Source organism: Triturus cristatus, chromosome 8 (genome assembly GCF_964204655.1).
Source record: "Triturus cristatus chromosome 8, aTriCri1.1, whole genome shotgun sequence".
Lineage (NCBI taxonomy): Eukaryota > Metazoa > Chordata > Amphibia > Caudata > Salamandridae > Triturus > Triturus cristatus.
This window is the reverse complement of record NC_140591.1, coordinates 835,493,112-835,515,405: the sequence shown is the minus strand read 5'-3', so window position 1 is coordinate 835,515,405 and position 22,294 is coordinate 835,493,112. Positions and strand designations below refer to the sequence as shown.

The following is a 22,294-nucleotide window of genomic DNA, read 5'->3' as shown; positions in this document are numbered from 1 at the left end:
TTGGAAAGAGAGCCTGTCTTCTCGTTGTCTTGTCCAGGAGGGGGTGAGGAGCCCTACCCCGCCCTGGAAGAGACCAAGATGATACTAGAATACTGCATGCCCACCCCTGTGCCCACCCTGGTGGATCCTGTTCCCCCCCCCCCTCCTGTGATGGCTCCCCCAGTGATGGCTCCTGTCCCCCCCCCCCCATGTGGTGGCTCCTGTCCGCAACCCCCCCCTCCCCAGCCTGTGATGGATCCTGTTTCCGCCCTGGGTGGCTTCGGCCCCAGTCCTGGAATGGCTCCTGCAGCGAGGGTGAAGTTCTTGATGGGCCTCTTCTCAAAAAGGCTCAGCTCAAAAATAATATGAAAAGGTGGGCGAGTGAGTAAGTGAAGGGATGGGTGGATGAATTAGTGAAAGGGTGAATGGATGAATGAACGATTGAATAGATGGATAACGAGAGAGGATGGATGGATTGATTGATGAGTGAGTGGAAGGATGGATAAGAGAAAAGGTAAATAGCTGGATGTATGGGTGGAAGGGTAGCTGGATGGGTAAAAGGGTGGATGGATGAGTGAAAAGGTGGATGATGAGTTGATGGATGAGTGAAATGATGGATGGATTGATGAATTGATAAGTGCAAGGGTGAATGGATGGACGGATGAGTAAAAGGGTGGATGTAAGGATGGGTGAGTGAAAGGGAGGGTAGATGGACAAAAGGATGAATAGATGAGTGAAGGAGTAAAGGATAGATGGATGAGAGAAAGGATGGATGAGTCATAGGGTCCATGGATGGATTCATGAGTGGATCAATAGATAGATGATTGGATGGATGGATGGATGGAAGGATGGCTAAGTGAAAGGATCGATGGAGAGAGAAAGGGAGGATGGATGGATGACTGAAAGGGTGCATGGGTGGAAGGATGAGTGACTGGGTGGGTGGATGGATGAGTAAGGGAAAGGATGGCTGGATGGGTGAAAGGGTAAATGGCTGGATGGATGGGTGGAAGAGTGGATGGATGGGTGTACAGATGGATAGGGTGAAAGGATGGATGGATAATAGATGGATGAGTGAAAGGATGGATGAGTAAAATGATAGATTGAAGGATACATGAGGGATAGGTTGGCAAATGGTTGAATATATTTGGATATGGCTGGGCTTACTTATATACTATTGCGCGACCTCCTCTGATGTGTCTGTAAAACTTACCTTTTGTCCTGAAGTTTTGTCCTGAATTTAGACCTCCTGTCCTGAAGTTGTGTCCTGAATTTTGACACTTTGTCCTGAATTTTTACACTCACCGTCCTGAATTTGCACCAATGCCAGTTGGTCACCCTAGAAGGGGAGTAGGACTGAAGAGAGAGCTGGACATTTCTATTTTTTTGGCGCGACTAAAGGTTTATGTTTCGCAACTCAAAGTGAAGCAAAATGGCGAAAAATTATGTATTAATCCTATTTAAGCTATCAGAACATGACGCATTCCACAGTTTACATACAACAGGATCTATGATGGGAACAACACATTTTATAGACACTTTACCAGAGCCTGGTATAGTATAGTGTGCAACTAAAGGGGCATTAAACAATGAGGAGTGATGAAGTACATCTTTCAAAAATATTTTAATTATTTGCCCTCTCAGCGTATTTTAGGAACAATTAGTAAGAAACATATAATAGAAACATTAATTACCATGCTTTTCTTGCAATTGGATGGGGACTAATGTATTGTATTGTAATTGCATTTATGTAACGCTTGCTACCCCCGATAGGGTGTTGAAGCTCTTTTTTGGCGAGTAGGACGATACTCCGTAACCCATAAAGGATTAGTGGTGAATTAGTATAGTGAAATATGAAATCAATTTAAGTGGTGGACATGCTGGTCTGATATTTATGTTGAAAATTATAAAAGAGGGAAGGATTTAGACTTTTTATTGTTTGGTTGTTTTGGAGGTCATAGCAGTAGGAGGAGGCTTGGGGTGAGTAAAAGGGTTGTGGAGTGGGAAGAGTCAGCGGAAAGGGTTTAGAAAGGCTTGTTTTGGGGGATCGAAATAGTAAAAGAGGTATGAGATGATGCGAGTAGAGTAGTGAAGAGTTTAGAAAGGGTTATTTTGGGGATCATAGTAGTGGTATGGGGTTTAGGATGAATGAGATAGCGGAGGTAGAGGATATATTGATAGAGGTATAGGGTGAGAAATAGGGCAGTGCATTATGCAGGTACTCCAGATTTTAGGTTAAAATGCAACCCTTTCCTGCCAGTTTGACTAAGTAATACAGGCATTATTGGGCTTGACATCCAAAGGCTGCAGGACAGAGGACGGACATTAGTAGTGACTGTATAACTTGGTCCACTGGCTCCTCCCACCACTCCATCACTCAGACACTTTTAATAGTTCGCAGCTCATGAGATTTAGAAGACTACATGACTTTAAGGGAAAGCATTGTGACTGCCGACATATTGCCACCATTACCTTCCAGTGTTGGTAACTTGGTCTACTCTGAATCAGAATACATAGGATAGGGATACTGGAAATCAGCAGAACATAATCCTCTAAAGCCCACTGGGCTGAGTAACAGTAGAGAATCACACTGCATTCACCAAGGCGATCGCACAGCCATGAATGGAACGACAATGTTGCCGGCTCCGAGTTGGCATACACCGGGTGGCCAAACATAACCCAGGCAAAAGAAACTGTTTTTGGCTCACTTCCATTTTTAGGTCGAAGTCGTCTGGTTTGGTAAGATATCTTGGGGACATTCAAAGAGCTTCCCTGAGAATGAATTCCGTCCATTGCTCACCATTGACTTTGTGGTTTCTAACTCCATTTCCTTCCTTTCTATTTGATGGCTTTGTTTTAGGCAGTCTAGCAAATCATTTCCCTTCTGTGGAGTATAGCCTGTTTACTATCACTCTTTTTATTCTTCCATTAGTGCTCACTTTCTGTACACAGGCCTTTAAATTATGCTCTTAGGTTGTCACACTTGATTTGCATTCACAGACAGAGGTCAAGTGTCAGACTCTGTCTTCCTAGGGAGCTTATTGGTTACTTTTCTTTTGCTAACTTAAAAGTGAGAGGATTTATGTGACAATCTTGCTGGATACTGGGGGTTGAAAATGCAAGGTTTTTTTTCTAGCACACTACAAAAGTTAAATGTCTGTAAATTAGCTGTGCAAACACTTCAGAATATATCAGAATTGGGAAAGCACAAACACAGCACTTTCTGCCACTTCACTCTATGCCACTCTATAATATTCCACAATACAACCCTCCACTCTACTCTACAACACTTCACCTTAAGCCATTTCACTCGATGACAGTCTACTCATGACACTCCATTCTATGAGTCTATGCCACTCTACAGCACTCCACCACACTCCACTTTACTCCTATCTACTCCACTCTAGGATACTCCATTCTACGCCTCTCCACTCTATAACACACTACGACACTCGGTGCCACTCTTCTCTATGACACTCCATGCCACTTCACTCTAGATCACTCTACGCACTCCACGCCAATTTATGAAACTCCATACCACTCCAAAACACCTTTCCACTCGACTATATGACACTCTACTCCACTGCACTCTTTGACAATCTACGCTACTCCATGATACTCCACTCTATGCCACTCTAGTCCACTTCACACCACTCCACGTTACAACACTACTCCATTCTATGCCACTCTACTCCCCTCCACTCTATGACACTCTATTTCACTGTACACCCCTTTACTATATGATACTCTACTCCACACCACTCTACTCCACAATACTTTACTCCACCACAAAACTCTTCTCCACTCTATGACACCCCACTCCACTTTACAACACTATGCCATTCTACAACAATCTACTCCATTCTATGCTATACCACTCTATGCACTTTATGGCACTCCACACCATGCCACTCTACTCTATGCCACTCTACGTCAGTCCACTCTATGCCCCTCTACTCCACAGCACTCTGCTCCACTCTATGCCACTCCACGAAACTCTGTCATTCCACTCAATACCACTCCATAACACACTTCACCACTCGTCACTTTGCTACACTCTACAACAATTAACTCAACTCCACTTTAAGCCACTCCATGAAACAACACTTCACTCACCACCACTCTGACACTCCACTCTTCCCCATTCCAGTCTACGACACTCTAAGCCACTTCACTCTGTACCACTCCTCTCTATGACAATCTTCTGCATTCCAGTCTACGAAACACTACACCACTCCACTCTGCACCACTCCTCTCTATGACACTCATCCACATTCCACTCTATAACACTCTACACCACTTTATGCCACTCCGCTCTGCGTCACTCCTTTCTACGACACTTCACTCTGACACTTTACTCCACTCTATGCTATGCCACTCTGATACTCCACTCTACGCCCCTCCACTCTATAACACTCTACTCTACTCCTCTCTATGCCACTCCACTCTGCAACACTCTACGCCATGCCACTCTACGCCACTTTACTCCACTTTACGACACTCTATGACACTCTATTCTACGTCAGTCAATGCTACTTTATGATACTCCACTCTATGCCACTTTAGCCACTCTGCACCACTCCACTCTACACCACTCCACTCTACAACACCACTCCATTCTATACCACTCTTTGCCACTCACAGCACTCTACTCCACAACACTCTATGATACTTCACGACACTTTACGCCACTCCACTCTACAATAATCTACTCCATTCTATGCTATTCCACTCTACTCAAAGCCAATTTAGTGGACTCCACACCACTCTACGCCACACTATGCTAGCCCACTCTATGCCACGCTACTCCATGACACTGTATTCCAATCTATGCTACTCTATTAAACTCCACTCAATGATATTCCACGCCAGTCTACTCCACTCTACGGCACTTTACGATGCTCAATGCCACTCTGCGACAATCACCGCTATTCCACATCACTTTGTTCCACTCTACAACAATCTACTCTACTCCACCGCACCCCATGACACTCCTTGACACTCCACTCTTCCCCAATTCCAGTCTACGACACTCCCCTCTGCACCACTCCTCTCTATGACACTCTTTTGCATTCCAATCGACACTCTACTCCACTCTACAAGACTCTATGCCACTCCACTCTGCCCACTCCTCTCTACGACACTCTAGTCTACCCTATGCCACATCAATCTACAATACTCCACTCTATGACACTCTTCTGCACTCCACACCACTTTCCTTTACACCACTAACTTTTAGCTCTCATTATTGACTTTGCTAATGCTTGTTATTTCGAATTTTGCTCCTCTCTGCAAGAGTTTCTTAACCAATTCAATGCATGCAAACTGGTTTGACAGCAATGTTTTCACTGTTGGTAATTCTTGACAGAAAGCAAACATTTTTCTAAGGCAGGTTTGTAGAAATAAAAGCGGCTTTCAATATTTAAAGTATGCACATTGAAAACCTGGGAGATTCCACAATGGAAAGTGCTGCCAAGTGAGAAGCAGATAAACAGTTGAGCTCATTCGCTGGTAATGCAAATAACAGTTTCTATAGGCAAAGGGTTACACCTCCATCGCCGCATGCTAAACCTTCCTTAGATTCAGCTTCCAGGATACCGATTATTGCATTATACGCTAAACAGTCTTGGGGATCTTATAAGAATGGGAAACCCGTGTTGTTAGTGGATTTGATGGCTTGATATGTTAACCTTCTGCATCTTTCTGCAGGACTGGAGATCAGCTTCTGCTCAGTGTCACTTCTGTGGCATTTGATGTATTCTTTGGGGGCACAAATAGAAAGAAATCCAGGCATTCAAAGAAACCATTCAGGTCACACTGTGCATTTCCTAACTGAGGGTCCCAAGTCGTTTTCAAATCCTATTTCAATGATATATTGCATGGGATATTTTTGCGGCTGCCTTTAAAGGTAAACAATGGAAATGAAAATGTTTGCAAGCAATAAAAATAAGTAACAAATATTGGCAAAGGCGGGGCGCTAGGTGACGCACATCCAAGATGGCCGCACACCTTTGAGGCTCGGGACGCTTGGTGTACTTATCTGCAATTAATCCTTACTTCTACCATGGCGGCATGATATCTGCTGCTGCCTACCTGGTCCTTGAGTGCTCCGCTAGCATCGGGGCAAGATTTGTGGCTCCCGCGGCTCCCTTGCTCCGTCTGTGAGGGGTTACGGACTGCAGGGGCTGCTGCGGATGTGCCTGCTGGAGCCCTGACTCAGCCACTGTGCCTACTCGGAGTCCGTGGCTTGCCACGAGGTGGTGGGCCTTGACTTCATCGGGCCCCGACAGCGGCCCTATCGCCTTGACTCTGCTCCTCACCTGCTGAGATCGCTCCTGGCATTACCGCTGCTCCCTTCCTATGCAGTGACTTGAGCCTATCGGCAGCGGCAAGGCGGCGAAGAATGCGGTAAAGTACAGCGCGCCTTTTCTCTTCAGTTGGAATCGGCTCGAGACCCTTGCGCTGCACCTTGGCCCTTCCCGGCTGGCTTCTACCTGTATCGGCCGCTGCTCTCCCCACTTCAGAAGATTGAGCCTGCTGTCGGAGGTGGGACAGCTAGGCGCGCGGAGGCTATTGAGACACTATTTACTACTGCAGGCCCCGTCTCTTGTACAGGGGATGGGGGCTGTCACTGACATGTGAGTACCGGCTCAGAGGGCGATGTCCTGTCTCCTTGGCCCCATTGCCGCCAGTCAGTGAAATTACCTTTACTGCTCCAGGGACCGGAGCTTGAGGAGCAGCTTGCCCGCCTGAACTTCAACATCCTCAGCGTCGATCCTCACTCATACATTTGCTGATGTGCCTCCTCCACCCCCCTACGGCTCACTGCGCTGGCTGCTGCATGTAGCGATATAGCCCTGGCCCTTACTGTGACTTAACGCTGCAGCTGCCATCCTGATCGCTACCACATCACTGTCGGTCACGTCAACTGCATTGACTCACGCACACACTGTGACCTGTGGTGCCCCTTTGCGCTGCGGTCCGGAGGCCATTCCATAAAATAAAACACGGAGCCTGACCTATCTCTTCTGGAGGAACCCCCTCATGTACTAATCGGTTTTGGGAGAAGGCCTCACTTTCCAAACGAACACACGCAACAGTACGCTGACTGCATCCTCCATCTTGGCCCAGTGCCTCCAGTCACGGCTTCCCTTTCCGCAGACACTTCGGTCTATTGCCTACTTGGACAGCCCTACGGACTCACAACCTGCACCTGCTTGTGGCTGCTCCGTGCTTGCTCCCTCGCGTGTGGGGCTACCAGTGCATTTGCCGACCGTGATGGGGAAACCTGACGGACGTCAACCACGCTTGACTTTCGAATAAAAAAACTGCGACGAGGTCCACCACTGCTGGTGCTTACTCTGTAGCTATGGACCAAACGGATCCCTCCCCACACACCTCTGAGGATAAGTCGTTGCTCCTAGCAGTACAACATAGCCTATCGGACTTATCTGGAAAGATAGACACTATGAATAATAGACAAGACTTCTTGGTGCAGAAGGTTGACAAGCATGATGGGCAATTAAAGGAGGCGGAACGCCGCATATCTGAGAAATAAGACGTCACCACACGGATGCAGACTCAGATCACTCAAATGGACAAACTACTAAAGGTCATTGCGGCTAAGAATGAAGATATTGACGCTAGAAGCCGTCGCAATAACGTCTGCATTCTAGGTATTCCCAAGAGCACAAATACAGGGCACATGAAGGAATACATTGAATGTCTGCTAAAAAACTCCTTTGGTGCGGAATCCTTTTCACCTCACTTGGTAGTAGAACGTGCACATCGCTCCTTGGGGCCTCGAACCACCCACTCCCAGGAGAGGCCCCGAAACCCATCATTGCTCGGCTTCTCAACTACCGAGACCGCGACGTGGCACTTCAAAAGGCCCGTGAACTGAAACCGCTGCAGTTTGAAGGAAATGCATTCACCATATATCCAGACTTTACGCTGGCAGTGCAGGAGGCATGCCGGAAATTCCTTACTGTCAAGCAGAAACTTCGAAAGTCTCAGATAGAATACGCTCTCTTATATCCTGCGAGGCTCCAGATTCATCACAATGGAAAGAATTTCTTCTGCACAACTCCACAGCAGGTAGATGACTTCCTGAAAACCATTTCGAGACAATCTCCACGCCGAGACTGTAATTCCATATCGCCCTCCCCATCGATTGGCTGACCACGTGCTAGATGTCCACCCGCCATGCGCTAGATTGGCTCCCAACATTTCACGCTCTCTGCATCCTAAGACATCGTCCTTAGCCACGTCATTGCCTAGATGCGGATGCCTTCTCACTACCATGGTTACTGGCACGCTGACGCTACTGTGCTGACATACGAACAGATAAGTGCCTTGGGAACCTCCCTCATTGATTAGGACAAAGACCATATCTTGTATTGCCTGCTACATGTTAGGTAGAAGTACATGCCACTTTTCCGGGCACCCTTCCCACATGCGCCACTCTTTCCCATTATGGGTTGACACCCAGGGTCTGCTAAGCATACAGAGTCCGGCCCCGGGAAGGGAGTATTGCCCCCTGGCGCCCCCCTTATGGGAGCTATATCACTGGTTTTTGCTTTGCATTATTTACTGTTACAAAATTATATCATACAGCTGGCCTCAGTTGGTTCCAGCATATCGAATGTTTATGTTGATCTTTTTGGGTGGGCTATGATCTGCCGGCACGTTTGGGGTGGGGGAGGAACGGGATGTCCTGGGTTTAGTTCTTGGGGGGAGGGGTTGTGATGGGGAGTGTTTTAACTGTACTCGTACATATTGGATAATTGCAGCTAGACAAAGCCATCATTATGTGAATGGACACACTGTTCCCCGACATTGGCAGCATCAACAAGCAACACCATTACACCTGCAGGGATGACACAGACTGACCTCCCTTGTCTCAAATTGCTCACATGGAACATCCAAATAGTCATGCTTCAGGAAATGCACATGGACTCTAGGCGCCCTCCTTTCTTTGGCACGAAATTGGCTTCTACATATGTATATTCATCTTATTCCACCTACTCACGTGGCACGCTTATACTAGTTAGAAGAACACGCCGCTCATAATGGGAAGTACATACGGTGATTCATCTGGCCGTAGCTGCATACTCTGGGGTACACTGGCTACACATTCCATCACACTAGTTTGCAGTTATGGTCCTAACACAAACGACCCCGCCTACTTCACCACCCTTTGGGGACAAATACAAAAAATAGGCTCCACACATGTCATATGGGGTGGAGATTTCAATACTGCTCTTTACCCATCCATGGACCGCTCTAATCCCCTTCCGCATCACTACACCAACACTCGGGAGACTTTATCTGGCCTGTTTGATGAACATGGTCTCGTTGATACGTGAAGATATGTCCATCCCACAAACAGGGAGGGCACCTTTTACACGGCTGGACACTCCAGTTGGTCTAGACTGGACTACTGGATTTGCTCCCAGGGAGTGACACCCTGGATTCGTAGTGCCACTCACTTAGCTCGCTCACACTCTGATCACGCGACAGTATACCTTGAATTGCTACCCCCCAACTCTATTGTCACTCCTCACTGTTGGAGATTTTTACCCGAGGCACTACTAGACACCGTGTTTCACGAGGAACTTGGGGATGAGAGGGACGAGATTACTTCATTTTTTGATAGGAATAAAGGATCGGTTAACACATGGGCGTTTTCTGGGAGGCTTTCAAAGTCACGGTCAGGGGTATCTGTATATCAAAGAGTTTCGGAGTGCTCCGGGATATTAGGAATAGACTGCGTCGCCTCGAAACCGAGATAAAGCAATTAGAAACCAATATGTGGAAGGCAAACTCCGATGCCAAACGGGCTACCCTCCGTGAGAAACTCACAGACTATACTGAGACTGCGTCTAGGGAAGTGAAGTTCAGAGGTAAATACTTCATCGCTCGTAGATATGGAGAGGGTGAGAGGCCTGGGCGGGCATTGGCGAGTGCCATCAGGAAAACTAGTTTCTCTAGCTATATCCTGGATGTAATAGACGGTGACGGGGAACGGCACAGAGACAGTCTTAACATACTCAATGTCTTTGTCACATATTATAAAAACTTATATAGCTCGCAACACTCATCCCCCCGGATTTTGCTCCTTACTTACAGGATAGAACCCTTGGCTGGTTGGGTGACTCTCAGCGCGAATTCCTGACGCACCTTTTGAAGACGACGAAATACGTGAAGCTATCATGCAAATGGCGTCAGGGAAAGCTCCGAGCTCTGTCCGCCTTCCCATTGACTTTTACAAAACATATCTTGATAAACTACTCCCTGTGCTAAAGGAACTTTTCCTAGAGGCACGGGAGGCGCAGATCCTATCTACATCTATGAGAGAAGCGCTGATTACATCATTGTTGAAACCGGGCAAACCCGCAGACCGGTGCGAATCATATTGGCCATTATCCCTTATAAATGTGGATACAAAAATCCTGGCAAAACTATTGGCAAACCGTCTTCGGCTGCTGATGGATAAGCTGGTGCTCTCAGACCAGTCTGGGTTTATCCCGGGCAGAGCCACATCCCATAATCTTAGAACGTTATTTTCTATTCTACAGGCAGTTGACCCCAGACTGAAGTTAGTTGCAGTGTTCCTTGATGCCTCTAAAGCCTTTGACTCGGTGGAATGGGACTACCTCTTCACCATCTTGCAGAATATGGGTCTTCCTGTAGGCTTTAGCTCATGGATTCGGCTCATATACACCGCACCCACGGCTCAAGTCTTGATTAATGGACACACCTCCTCCTCAATTTCCCTATCTCGCGGCACACGCCAGGGTTGTCCACTTTCTCCCCTTCTCTTTGCCCTAATTATGGAGCCCCTTGCAGCAAGACTTAGGCAGCATTATAACCATATAGGCCTTAGGTGTCTCCTACGTCCGATACTGGTTTCGCTCTACGCGGATGACGTTACTCTATATGTTAAAGACCCTTATCATAATCTCAATTCTTTATTGAGAGAATTTATTAAGTTCGGTGGCCACTCGGGCATCCACATCAATTGGTCTAAGTCACAGATATTCCTTTTGACGAACTCTGTTATTCCTTTTGATACAGACTATCCACTCACGTGGTGTAATGCTGACGTCAAATATTTAGGAATCCACTTGTGTGCAGATCGGGATGAGTTAATGAGGACAAACTATGGATGTGCAATGGAACACATTACAAATTGCATTACTCGATGGATTGCCCTTCCATTGACTATGGCTGGACGTGTGTCCCTTATAAAAATGGCGATCCTCCCCAAATTTTGTACCTTTTCCTTAACATTCCTTATGATCCTGGTCAACATTGTTTTCCTTCATTAAGGTCGGAACTGATTCGACTGGTCTGGGCCGGTAAGCAACCCCGCATACAATGGGATATATTAGTGAGGCCTTACTCTCAAAGGGGCTTCGACATACCCAATTTTAAATTGTATTACCTCTGGGCTAGGCGCACTATGCTACACTCCCCAGATGGCCAATGAACACTGGCTGGCTGATCCTATCCCACTTTACGGAATCCTCCTGTCTAACACCACCCCTCAGGCTCGCTGCCCCTCTTCAGTAGATTGTACGGTCATGGCCTGGTCGCGTATCCGAAATAGCATGCATATGCCTTGCTTATACTCCACTCTCTTACCGCTCACTTATCATCCGGATATATCACTACTGCAGGAAGGCATTGTCAGAAAAATGGCCAGTGCAAGGAATCTACGCTGCTGGGGGGACCTGTATATTAATGGGAAATTTCGCACACTCCAACAACTGTGCCCGGACCCACCGCCATCCACCATGGAAACCTTTCTATACGCTCGCCTTCGACATGGTATCCAAGCTGGCCCCTCTGCATATCCCCCCGAACCTGCAACATTGGCCCCTCCACTTCATCTCCTACGGGCACCCACTGCATCACACTTAGTTTCCACACTTTACCACACTCTATATAGCGACGTCGAATACCCTTCCTGTGCGGCGCAAACTAAGTGGGAGCTGGAACTAGAGCACGACATCACTGATGCACAATGGCTGTTTTGTTGTAAACAGACAGAACAGATCACTTCCAATAGCCGGCTTCAAATTATTCATTATAGATTTCTGCAACGCAGCTATCATACACCGGCTAAGCTCCACAAATTTGGGTTGAGGGACATGGATAGATGCGATAGATGTAATACGGAACATGCCGATTTTTTACACTTGGCCCGGGAATGCTCAGATATACACACCTATCGGAGTTATGTCTTCACGGCTCTGGATGCCATGTTATCGCTGCCCATTTTAAGATCCCCCTTGTGGCCCTGCTGGGGTATACCGAACAAATCCCAGCCAAACACCGTAAACTTGTCTCCTTCAGCCTCGCCATTGCCAAGCGGGGGACTAGCTTGCAGGTGGGGAAGGGGGCGAGCGCCTAAATTTAAAGACTGTCTTTCAGATATACTTTGGCAGGATCAACTCTGTACCTATGCTGAACTGCTCCCAAGAACCTCCCGCCCAAGAGACATTTGGGGCCCACTACAGATATACTTAATGGAACACTCCGCTGCTAATGCACATTTATTTTAGAGTCTATACTCACTCCTCACTGCATATATGGATCTGTGCATATTGTGTCTCCCCCACATGGCAACCATGCCGGACTATGACTGGTTCCTTCCATGGAGCTTTACTGCCCCTGATGTTCCAAAGCCTCTACAGTTTGTGATGATATATTATGAAAATGTTGGCTTGTTTCTGTATTGGTATACCATTGAATAGCAGGCATTTCTCTGTGAAAGTTTAAATCATCATATAACTACCCCGAATTGCTAATTGGTGGCCCTTATATCTTGGTCCATCGCATAATGCGCTTGCCTTTGTTATACTCTAGCTGTATGAATCCTACATTTGCTGAACTGTATTGTATTGTTTCTAAAAATCCCCCCAAAATTTTTGTTTTTTAAAACAAGTTTTGGCAAAGCCAAGTGGTCTTGCAATTGAGACCTATTGGCTTTTTCAATGATTTTAGTCATTCTGTACAAAATCCCAGTTGCTGTGCAGCATAGCTAAATAGGAAAAAAGCCAGAGGTGTGGCCAGCTAAATGATTTTGTAGGTGCACATTCCACACATGTACCCGCCTACAAAATGACATGACGTGTTGAATTGGCAAATTAATAGAAAAAATGTATGAAAGCATTTCTTTGAAGAGCAGGTTGGAGGAGCAACAAAGACGCACTGGTGAGGCAACAGAGGGAAGGAAAGCAATGCCGGGGGTGGGGAGTTGAAAAAAACAGTGACAGAGATGGAGTATGCAGGTGGGGGCAGCAACACAGAGGGCGGTGCAGGAGGAGAAGCAACATCCAACAACGGAGGCCATAGGTGGAGAAAGCAACACAGAGGACGGAAGGGGGGAGGAAGGGCGGAGACAGGGGTGAGGAGGACAAGCAACGAGCAAGAGAGCAGCCAGGAGATAGGCAGGGGAGAGGAATATGAGCAAGAAAACAACAGGGGAGGACACAAGAAAGGGCCGAGAAGAAGCATACAGGTGACAGGGAGCAATATAGATTACAGAGTTAGAATTGTACAAGAAGGGTGACAGCTGAAAAACACATGCACTCCCGTGGAGTGCTTATCCAAAAAGATAAAAAAAACGAGTGCTTGAAAAGCAAGCAGTGGAAGCACAGAAGACAGTCAATCAAAAGAGATGGTAAAGAAGCTACGTCTCATGGGAGAAAGAAACATAAGATTAAAAAGCTGGGACCAGGATAAGAGGCAGGCATGTTAGAGTGACAGGATGTAATGCTAAGCAATGGATAGGTTGCAAGTCCGTGTATGTTCTTGGTTAATCCACAATATGTATTTCGCAACCAGTCTGGTAGCTCAACCTAAAAATGCTACTTCATATGCTTTTTTGTTCAGAATGTGAGTTACAGTAAAAGTAGACAATACTGACACAGAGGACTTCAAGATAATAAAAAAAGAAAATGTATTTACTTTTTATAATTACCACCCATGAGTGTGGCTGCCAAGAGACATGTGACATATGTAACACCATCCACTCAGGCAATTCTGTCTTTTGGTGACAGAACTTTGCATTCTGGGATATACACATCTTAGCATGCCAAATGCTACTGGCCAAATATTTGGGCCTGCCTGAATGGCCTGGGGCGTATGGTAGTTCGGCAGATATGTCTATGTGTGCCCCACTGGTGTTTGTTACCTGTGTACATGATCGACTGAACAAAACAGAGTGTTTTACATGTGGTATTAGCCACAAATAGCGCCCTGTCTCTTTAAACAAAAGAATTAAAAAGAAAGGTTGAAAAGGGCGCTCCAGAATGTCAGGCTTGAGTAGTTTATCCAGGCCTAACAATTTCCATTTTGCAGTCTGGTACCGCTCTGTGATGCAAAGTGTCTAGGTAAGAATAGGGACTTCACTCACAAGGTTACTGCCCGTCTATAAATAACTAAACAAAACCTAATGTGGGAGCATCAGCTAGCTCCAGTTAGGTGACATGCTATACCTCACCTCTTTGTAATCATTTGATCAGTGTAAAATAATCTGCCTGGTCTTTCTTATTCCGTGCCTGGGCAGATGGCTTCTGCCAAAGCTTTTGAGGACCTATTTTCTTTACTCTTTCACTCCTTCTTCATTTTCTTTTGTCCTCATATTTTTCTTAATTCTTTCAACCTAATTCACTCTAGCCATATGTACCCTCTTCAGCACACCATCCTGTGATCCAATGATACACATCACATGTGCTTCCTACTGTGCAGGGTTATATATGTCTGACTGTTGGTCTGTGGCACACAAAGAAAGTTCCTACATGAAGTCCTTTCCCCACCTTCCAACCTGCTGCACTCACAAACCCATTCATGCAGCCTGCTTGGTAGCTACCTATGGCAGAGAAACTGCTAGAGCTCAAGAATGCATCTGCACATCCCTCCAGACCCCAAGCACTCGCAACGTGCTCTTTATTTGCAGCTTTATCTAGCGCGAACTGGACCCAAAGGTGTTGGAGCACTGTACATGAGCACCAGGCAGATTTCACAAGGACATATTAAACATTTTGGTTAGGCACAGGGAGATGAGGTGATCTCCCCAGACTCACAGGATGTTGCTCCTATGGCTAGACTCGAACCTGGTCTCCCTGCTCCAAAGTCGCCTGCTCTGCCGTTATGCCACATCCTTTTTTACATGTGTTTGACACACAAGCTCACTTGGCTGCAGTGCATCTGCCCCCTTAGTGGCAACGAGCGTAGGCAACTGCAGCTGCAATTATCCCGGTAAGTCTCAGTTCCCAATGCTGCAAGCCGCGCCTTGAACCTTGTCACCCTTAAGGGCAAAACAAAAATGAAAAAGCAAAGATTCTTCAGAAAAGCTCTGGATCTAGTCTGCCCACCCAGAATCAGACCAGGATTGTAGGTGGTCCTTGTATACACCACGGGGGGTGGAGGGTGAATATGAGGAAAACCTTTTAGAAACGTGATCAGGGCTGATGGAGAATCTGTCTAGGTAAAGCAGTCTCACTCATTCAATGAGTAAAATGAGGAAGTGGAAGTAAAATGTGTTATAGCAACATACCAAAAGAGCACTATAAAACAGTTTTGGGTGCTATTTCAGCCCAGAAGATGCTCCAAGGTTTTGTGACATACCTATTTTCACTATTCTACTTTGCCTACTTATAAATAAAGACATTTTCTTTTTAAAAGTTGTAGCTGTGACGGTACTTTGCTTTTAAAGTGTGATGGCTGGGACAAACCGTAATAGAGTACAACACCTTTTACCTTTACAGCTCAACCGAACTATAGCAGCAGAGTCAACTCTACAATTGACTTTTCAATTAGAGTGTTATGGTACCCGAGACACAGGGTCGACCATAGCAAACGAGAGTAAACGAAACAGACGCTGCCCACACACCACTGGCTCACCCAGGCACCATGGACCATGCCCCCCGAATGCGCACCACAACCTTTCAGAAGCACTTCTGTGGGGAGCTCTTTGCTCTGCTTGCACTCAGAGAAATGTTTATAAGATAACCTACAACATTTTGGGGTACCTCGATGAGATGATGAAGACCTTACAACAATCATAAGCACCTCCATGGCTAGCTTGCACCATGCGAACAACTGTAGACATCTCAACGTGAATCACTATCCTTCCAGACATAACTGCAACCTCTATGGGAAACTTGTACACTCACATCATTTATAAGACTTGGTGCCTTCCAACAATTATAGGCATCTATATGAGAGCTGGTACACTGCAAACTTTCAGAGTCATTTCTACGAGAAGCTCTTAGCTCTGCCAGCACTCACGGAAATCACCATTTGAAGATAATACTCTGAAAAAATTCATTGGCGCCTCTGTGTACGCCACTCTTACCACTCTTACCAATGGGAAATGGGTACTCATCCTTCCATCCCATGGTGTTCTATGGTATCTGCAGCACTGTAAACATCCAGAGGCACCCCTACGGCAAACTCTTATACTGTCTACACCAATAAGCACCTCAGCTTTAAGTTACTACAGTGCACATATTCAAAGGTAAGACTATTGCCCTGCATGCATGTGCCCTGGTTAACTCCAGGACGTGTGGTAGCCCCAGTTACCATACATATCGGAATTAGGAGATATGCCATAACCCCGGAACATCCCAACTTTCCTCAGGAAAATTCTGGTAGGGTAAACCTGCAAAAATGTACTGGGGAAAAATGCCTGGCAAGTAACGGGATATGTGACTTCTGGTAAGAATATCAACCACAATCTGCATTCTATGATGTATTATGCAAGCAAAGCTCAGAAGAATAACTATCACACCTGATAAATTCAGAACACCTTGGAGTCATGTTTTATCGGGTGCGATAATTACTACATTCAACCTCAGGATGCTCGTAATTGAGTCAGATCAACTGCTGTCACCCATTTACATTCATACACGTGCACTTCTACGCGGACCCTATATCTTGCCAATATTCACAGAATCCATATCCAACCTATATGTCATTTCCATAATGTTATAGCTTGTAAAGCAGGCTTCCTTTAATTTCTCTTACTCTTGATTTCCAGTTTGGCAGCCAGAACAAAACACGACAAAGCCCTAAAGAGCCTTTTCGGAACAACAGACCATTAGCCGCTTGGAGCATTAGAAGGGATGGGCCGTCAGCCCTTACCTGAGAGATAGGCAAACTGCTTCTTCAGCTGATCCGCAATATCCGCAGCGCGCAGGGGAGAGGCGTCCTGCTGCATGATTTCATCTGAAAATGAAATCAACGAGATGCTGTCAGAAATAAGGTTTCGGTCCAATCTCAAACAATAATCTCGAAATAAGGCTCTGAAAAAAGACAATGCGGTAATAATGAGTAAAGGAATAACACACACTACAAGCTCAGTTGTCTCTTCCATTCTTCAGTGGGTTGTTGCCAGTTACCCAACTCATCAAAATGCTCTTTTGGAGCAGTTTAGTTCACTACAACTCTGCATTACTTTTACCAGGAAATGAATGTGTGACTGACACACCCAGCTCCACAGCAGGCACTCAGCCCGCAGAGCTTCACAATTGGCTTTGATGATGGACACTTTCAATCACCCAAGGAAGCAGGTGTCTTACAGTAAGGTCCAGGTGTATATGTGACAACTGTTAGACACCCTTTGTTTTCTGTGTTAGAAAATGCAAAGCCAATAATAACTAGAGGTGTCAGTTAGTGGCAGCACTTACATGCAAAGTGAGTCTACCGTAAGGAGAGGTGGGCAAACCACGTAAAGCTCAAGCGAGGCTCGAGCCAGATGCCGGAATCGGGTTTAGCTCAAGGTCCGTCCTCCTGGAGCCTTCGTGCCCTAAACGAGCAGAGAGCTCATGTGGCCTTTGCCTGCCAACCTCGCTCTACTCTCATGCTCAAAGCTAAATACCAAGAATTAAAATTTGGGGTAAAAAGGTGAGACATATAGGTACCAAATTAGTGGCTGATTTGTACAAAGTGAAATCAGAACCCCCGCTTAATCAAACTTGGTGATCTTCGACAAATATTTTGTTTTACCAATCCTCCTTTTTAGGTCGAATCCTACCCTACCAGATAGAGCAGCTGTCTAGCTGCAAATACATATTGGGGACATGCTGAAAGCTTCCCTGGGAATGCATTCCACCTATTGCTTACCATTGGCTTGCCGTTTTGTTACTCACATTTGCTTGCTTTAGATTGTCTGGCTTTATTTGTTTTGGCTGCCCAGCATGTCTTTATACATCATGTGGAGCACAGCCTGTTTACCACCAATATTCTTCAACGAGTGCTCGCTTTCTGGGAACTTTTTTTCTTCTTTTTTGTGAGACAATCCCAGAGAGTACACATTTTTTAGTTGTCACCTTTATGCAGGTTCATAGCTATGTTGTCACCTTTATGCAAGTTCATAGCTATTAACGTGATGTATTTCTTTTAAAAGGTGTCCTGCCTCCTATCTTTCTGCTTGTTTAATTCTACTTATCTCTGCCAGTATATCAATCTTGCATGCCAGGGAGAAAAATGTTCTGCCTACAAGCTTGTTTATTTTGACCAGTGCTCTTTACTATTAGCACAACTTAATCCACTTCTTCGATACCACCCATGCCACAGGTGCTGGAAGTAGGGGAGTGGAGAACCCTCCTAGTAATCATGCTGGAGCTAAGAAGTGAATGAGCCTTTACATTTTGGTTTTATCGGTCACTTTTGCTGCGCAAAGCCAGAGATCCAATGTTAGGCTCTGTCTTCCAGGGAGCTTAGTGTTTACTTTTCTTTTTCTGGCTGCAAAGTGAGAGCATTTATGTGACAACCTTGCTTAGTACTGGGGATGTGAACGGTAAGGATTTAGGATTTTATTATTTTCTAGCACACAACAAAATATAAATGCTAGTAAATGAATTGTGCAAATATTTCAAAATATATCACAATTAGGAAAACACAAATTAAGCACATTTTTCTGTAACTCAGAAGCGTGGAGGAAACACATATTTTATATGATCAAAACAAATCAATACACTAGGTGATGCCATTTCCACACATTATCATTTGTGTGCTGTATAGTTTCATCATAAAAACTGTATGTCTGCAATTGTAATGGTTATTTCAATTGAAAATGTGGCTGTAACGGCAGTACATTACCACACCATGCATAATCCACTCTATGCCACTACACTATGCAATACTCTAATCCACTCTATGCCACTCCAATCCATGACACTCTCCGCGACGCCACGTCACTCCACTTTACAACACTATAGGTAACTCCTCTCTATGACACTCTACTCTACCCCACTCTACGCCACAATACTCCACGACACAGCAATCTACAACAGTCCAGTCTGTAACTCTATGCCAGTCCATTCCAGGATACCTACTCCACTCTACTCCACTCCACTGTACTCCATTCAAGTCTCCAAAACTTTACTCCACTTCACTCTATGACACTCTACTCTACGACAGTCCCCCATTCCTTTCTACAGCACACTACATCAGTCCGCTATAGGCCACTGCACGAAACTCTACTCCACGACTCCCCATGCTAGTCTATGCCATTCCACTCTGTCACTCTACACTACTCCACACTACAACAGTCCACTCCACACCAATCTAATCTACGCCACTCTATGCCACTCCACAACACTCCGCTCTATGACACTCTACTCAGTGCCACTCAATTTCACAACACTGTACACCACTCCACTCTACAACAGTCCACCCCACTCCTCGACAATCTACACAACTCCACTCGCTGCCACTCTACTCCACTCCACTCTATGACACTCTACGCCGCTCTACATCACTCAACTTCACGCCACTCTACGTCACATCACTCCACTATCCTCTATGCCACTAACATTTAACCATGCTGAACAGCAGCCACGCTAGTGTAAAACATAATTAAAACACATTTGCAAGGCCAATAGCTCATCTCTAACCGCAAATGTGCTCCCTTAACTATATAGTCATTATATTCTTGTTGCACAATTTTGGTTTTTGACATAGATTTCTGGGACACTGTGTGAAAGGATGCACCACAGTGCCAATTTCACAAAGGCTCTCATTATTTCCAAATTAAAGCCCGACAATTAAAACATTTCTTCCCAAAATGTGGAATATTAACACCAGGAGTGCTACTAGACCTGAAATTCAGGGTCGGGGGTAGCAGGTCAGGTGCTAACAGGTCAACCAAAGACTGTGTGCCTAACACTTCAAACATTGGGGGGGGGGGCTATGCTTAGTGCCAATGCAATAAAATATAGTAATAGATTTTGCTTTCTACACATAATGATCAAACCCATTACGATTACATCAAACCAGTTTTAGTGAATTTCGACAATATCTTAGGCTACTGACAGAGATCTTTAAAAAGGGGAATGAGTGATTTGACAACTACAAAGCAGCTTCTACAGATTTCAATACAGAGCTATTTAGAACCAGTTTTCACAGTTAGTCCAAACAATAACCATTTTCATACTTCTCCCAAAACTATTTCTGTAAAATGACAATGAGCTCATGAAATTGTTTTAATTTTATCTTCAGCAAAAGGCTCTGTCTGAATGTTGACTTATGACCAAAGATATCTCATTGGGGCATTGTTTGAGGCAGCACACTAGACAATCAGAATGGTTTTCAATTTTACCATAACAGTTCCCATACTTATTGTTAAAAGATATTTCCAGTATGTATAACGCAGACTATGGGTGCCTCTGGTTGATACGGAAGGGCAGGGGTCTCCTCTGCGGTGGAGCCGAGTGAGGCAGACAGCAAAAGAAGAAACAAGCCATTTCGGCAGGGTTTCTGCTAACTGAAATAAATGTTTATGAATGCAATTGGTTAGTCATCAAATGAAAAGGCAACAGTTTTTTGCTTTGATTGATGGAGTCCTTTGATGAGTTTCACGGTGACTAAAATGTATTCTTTTTGACCGCATAATAGTTGTTGGTACTGGTACTATGTTAAAATATCTTATTCTTTGTCGGGAAGGTACACCCGCGTAACTTTGCGTAGACTCGTGTGTGTCAGTGTCTGTCGAGCGGTTCAACTGTGTACACAATACTTGCCCCTGAGCTGCAGTGCACATAATGACTTCCTATCAGTACAGAATGCTTTCCCAAAACGTATGTTGCATGGTCACTTTGCACATCCTCTACTGTACCACATAATACTTGCCTTTGAGTTACTGTGTACAGGCCCTCTGGCTACGATGCCTGCCCTTGATTTACTAGGCACACATGCCTCTGCGTCAGTCAGTGCGTCACAGAATGTTTACTCATCACTCACTCTGGCTCCTATCATGCTTCCAAATCAAATTCAGATATGCATGCATCTCTTGCAAACTGTTACACACAAAGTTCGTCCACATCAGAACCAACAAACGGACAGCATGGGCAACCACAAACTAACGCGCACCATCAGAGCCATACCACTATCCATTCCAAACAACAAACTGACACGATCAAGGAGGGCCTTCTGAGGAACCGTTAGTGCTCTCAGCCCACATCCAGACCATTACCAACCTTCTGTCTGCTTCATAAATGCAACTGGGCCCGCATTTGTTCAAACCGACATCTCGCACCACCCAGTCACTCGCATCTCCACGACCATGGCTCTCAGCTGCCACACTTTGCGCTGCCCTTACACCTCCAGAGCATCAGAACTGCATGCTGCTGCCTTCCTTTCTGCCCAATGCATACACCATTCACAAGATGGATGTTGCTACATAGTTACTGAACGTAGTAGAAACAATTAAAAATAAATTAACCAAAAGCACTATGTGATACCATTGCTTGTAACATAAAACTCTGTTTTCTACTGTCCACTGAGTAAACCATTTTGATGAAGGCTAATGGATTGCTATACCATGAGAATCCCAGGTTAGAATACAGAGAGAAGGCCAGCCCAAGTAATATGAAGAGACACGTCAAACGAATGCTGCCGAGTGTACAGTTGTCTACCAACAGCATAAATATGGATGACTATTCACGAACTATGGAGTCACGTGATTATGATGTGTCCATGCCTATAAAGAAATAAAGATGCAGTATTTTAGGCTAACCTCGTGTTTTATCTGTATGAAATCTTGAATTCTGAACCGGAATATTATTAGGTTTTGCTCCCTAGAACTAAGTAACTGGTAACTTAGGCCTAACTACTAGCCTAATGCCATTTGTGGATTTTAATGTAGTATTCATTGGGCTTCGGCAGAGAGCATTACTTTTGCACCAAGAACTTTGAAACGGCTTAGTTCCACCTATAACTCCAAAAATAAAGGACTAGCAGCATGTCAGAGCCCTGATTGGTGAGGAAAGCACAAGAACAGGAAGGAACGTCATATTCC

The 22,294-nt window shown here is 45.3% G+C and overlaps 1 protein-coding gene across 20 annotated transcripts in view; it reads right to left on the bottom strand.

Moving 5' to 3' along the window:
* The window catches only part of MCF2L (MCF.2 cell line derived transforming sequence like), a 927,044-nt gene that overhangs the window by 382,003 nt on the left and 522,747 nt on the right, over nucleotides 1–22,294 (bottom strand). For all 20 annotated transcript variants that reach the window (XM_085622295.1, XM_085622305.1, XM_085622296.1 and 17 more), the window contains one exon: nucleotides 17,137–17,220. In XM_085622295.1, coding sequence (XP_085478421.1) covers nucleotides 17,137–17,220 — 84 coding nt within the window. The remainder of the gene's footprint in view (nucleotides 1–17,136; nucleotides 17,221–22,294) is intronic.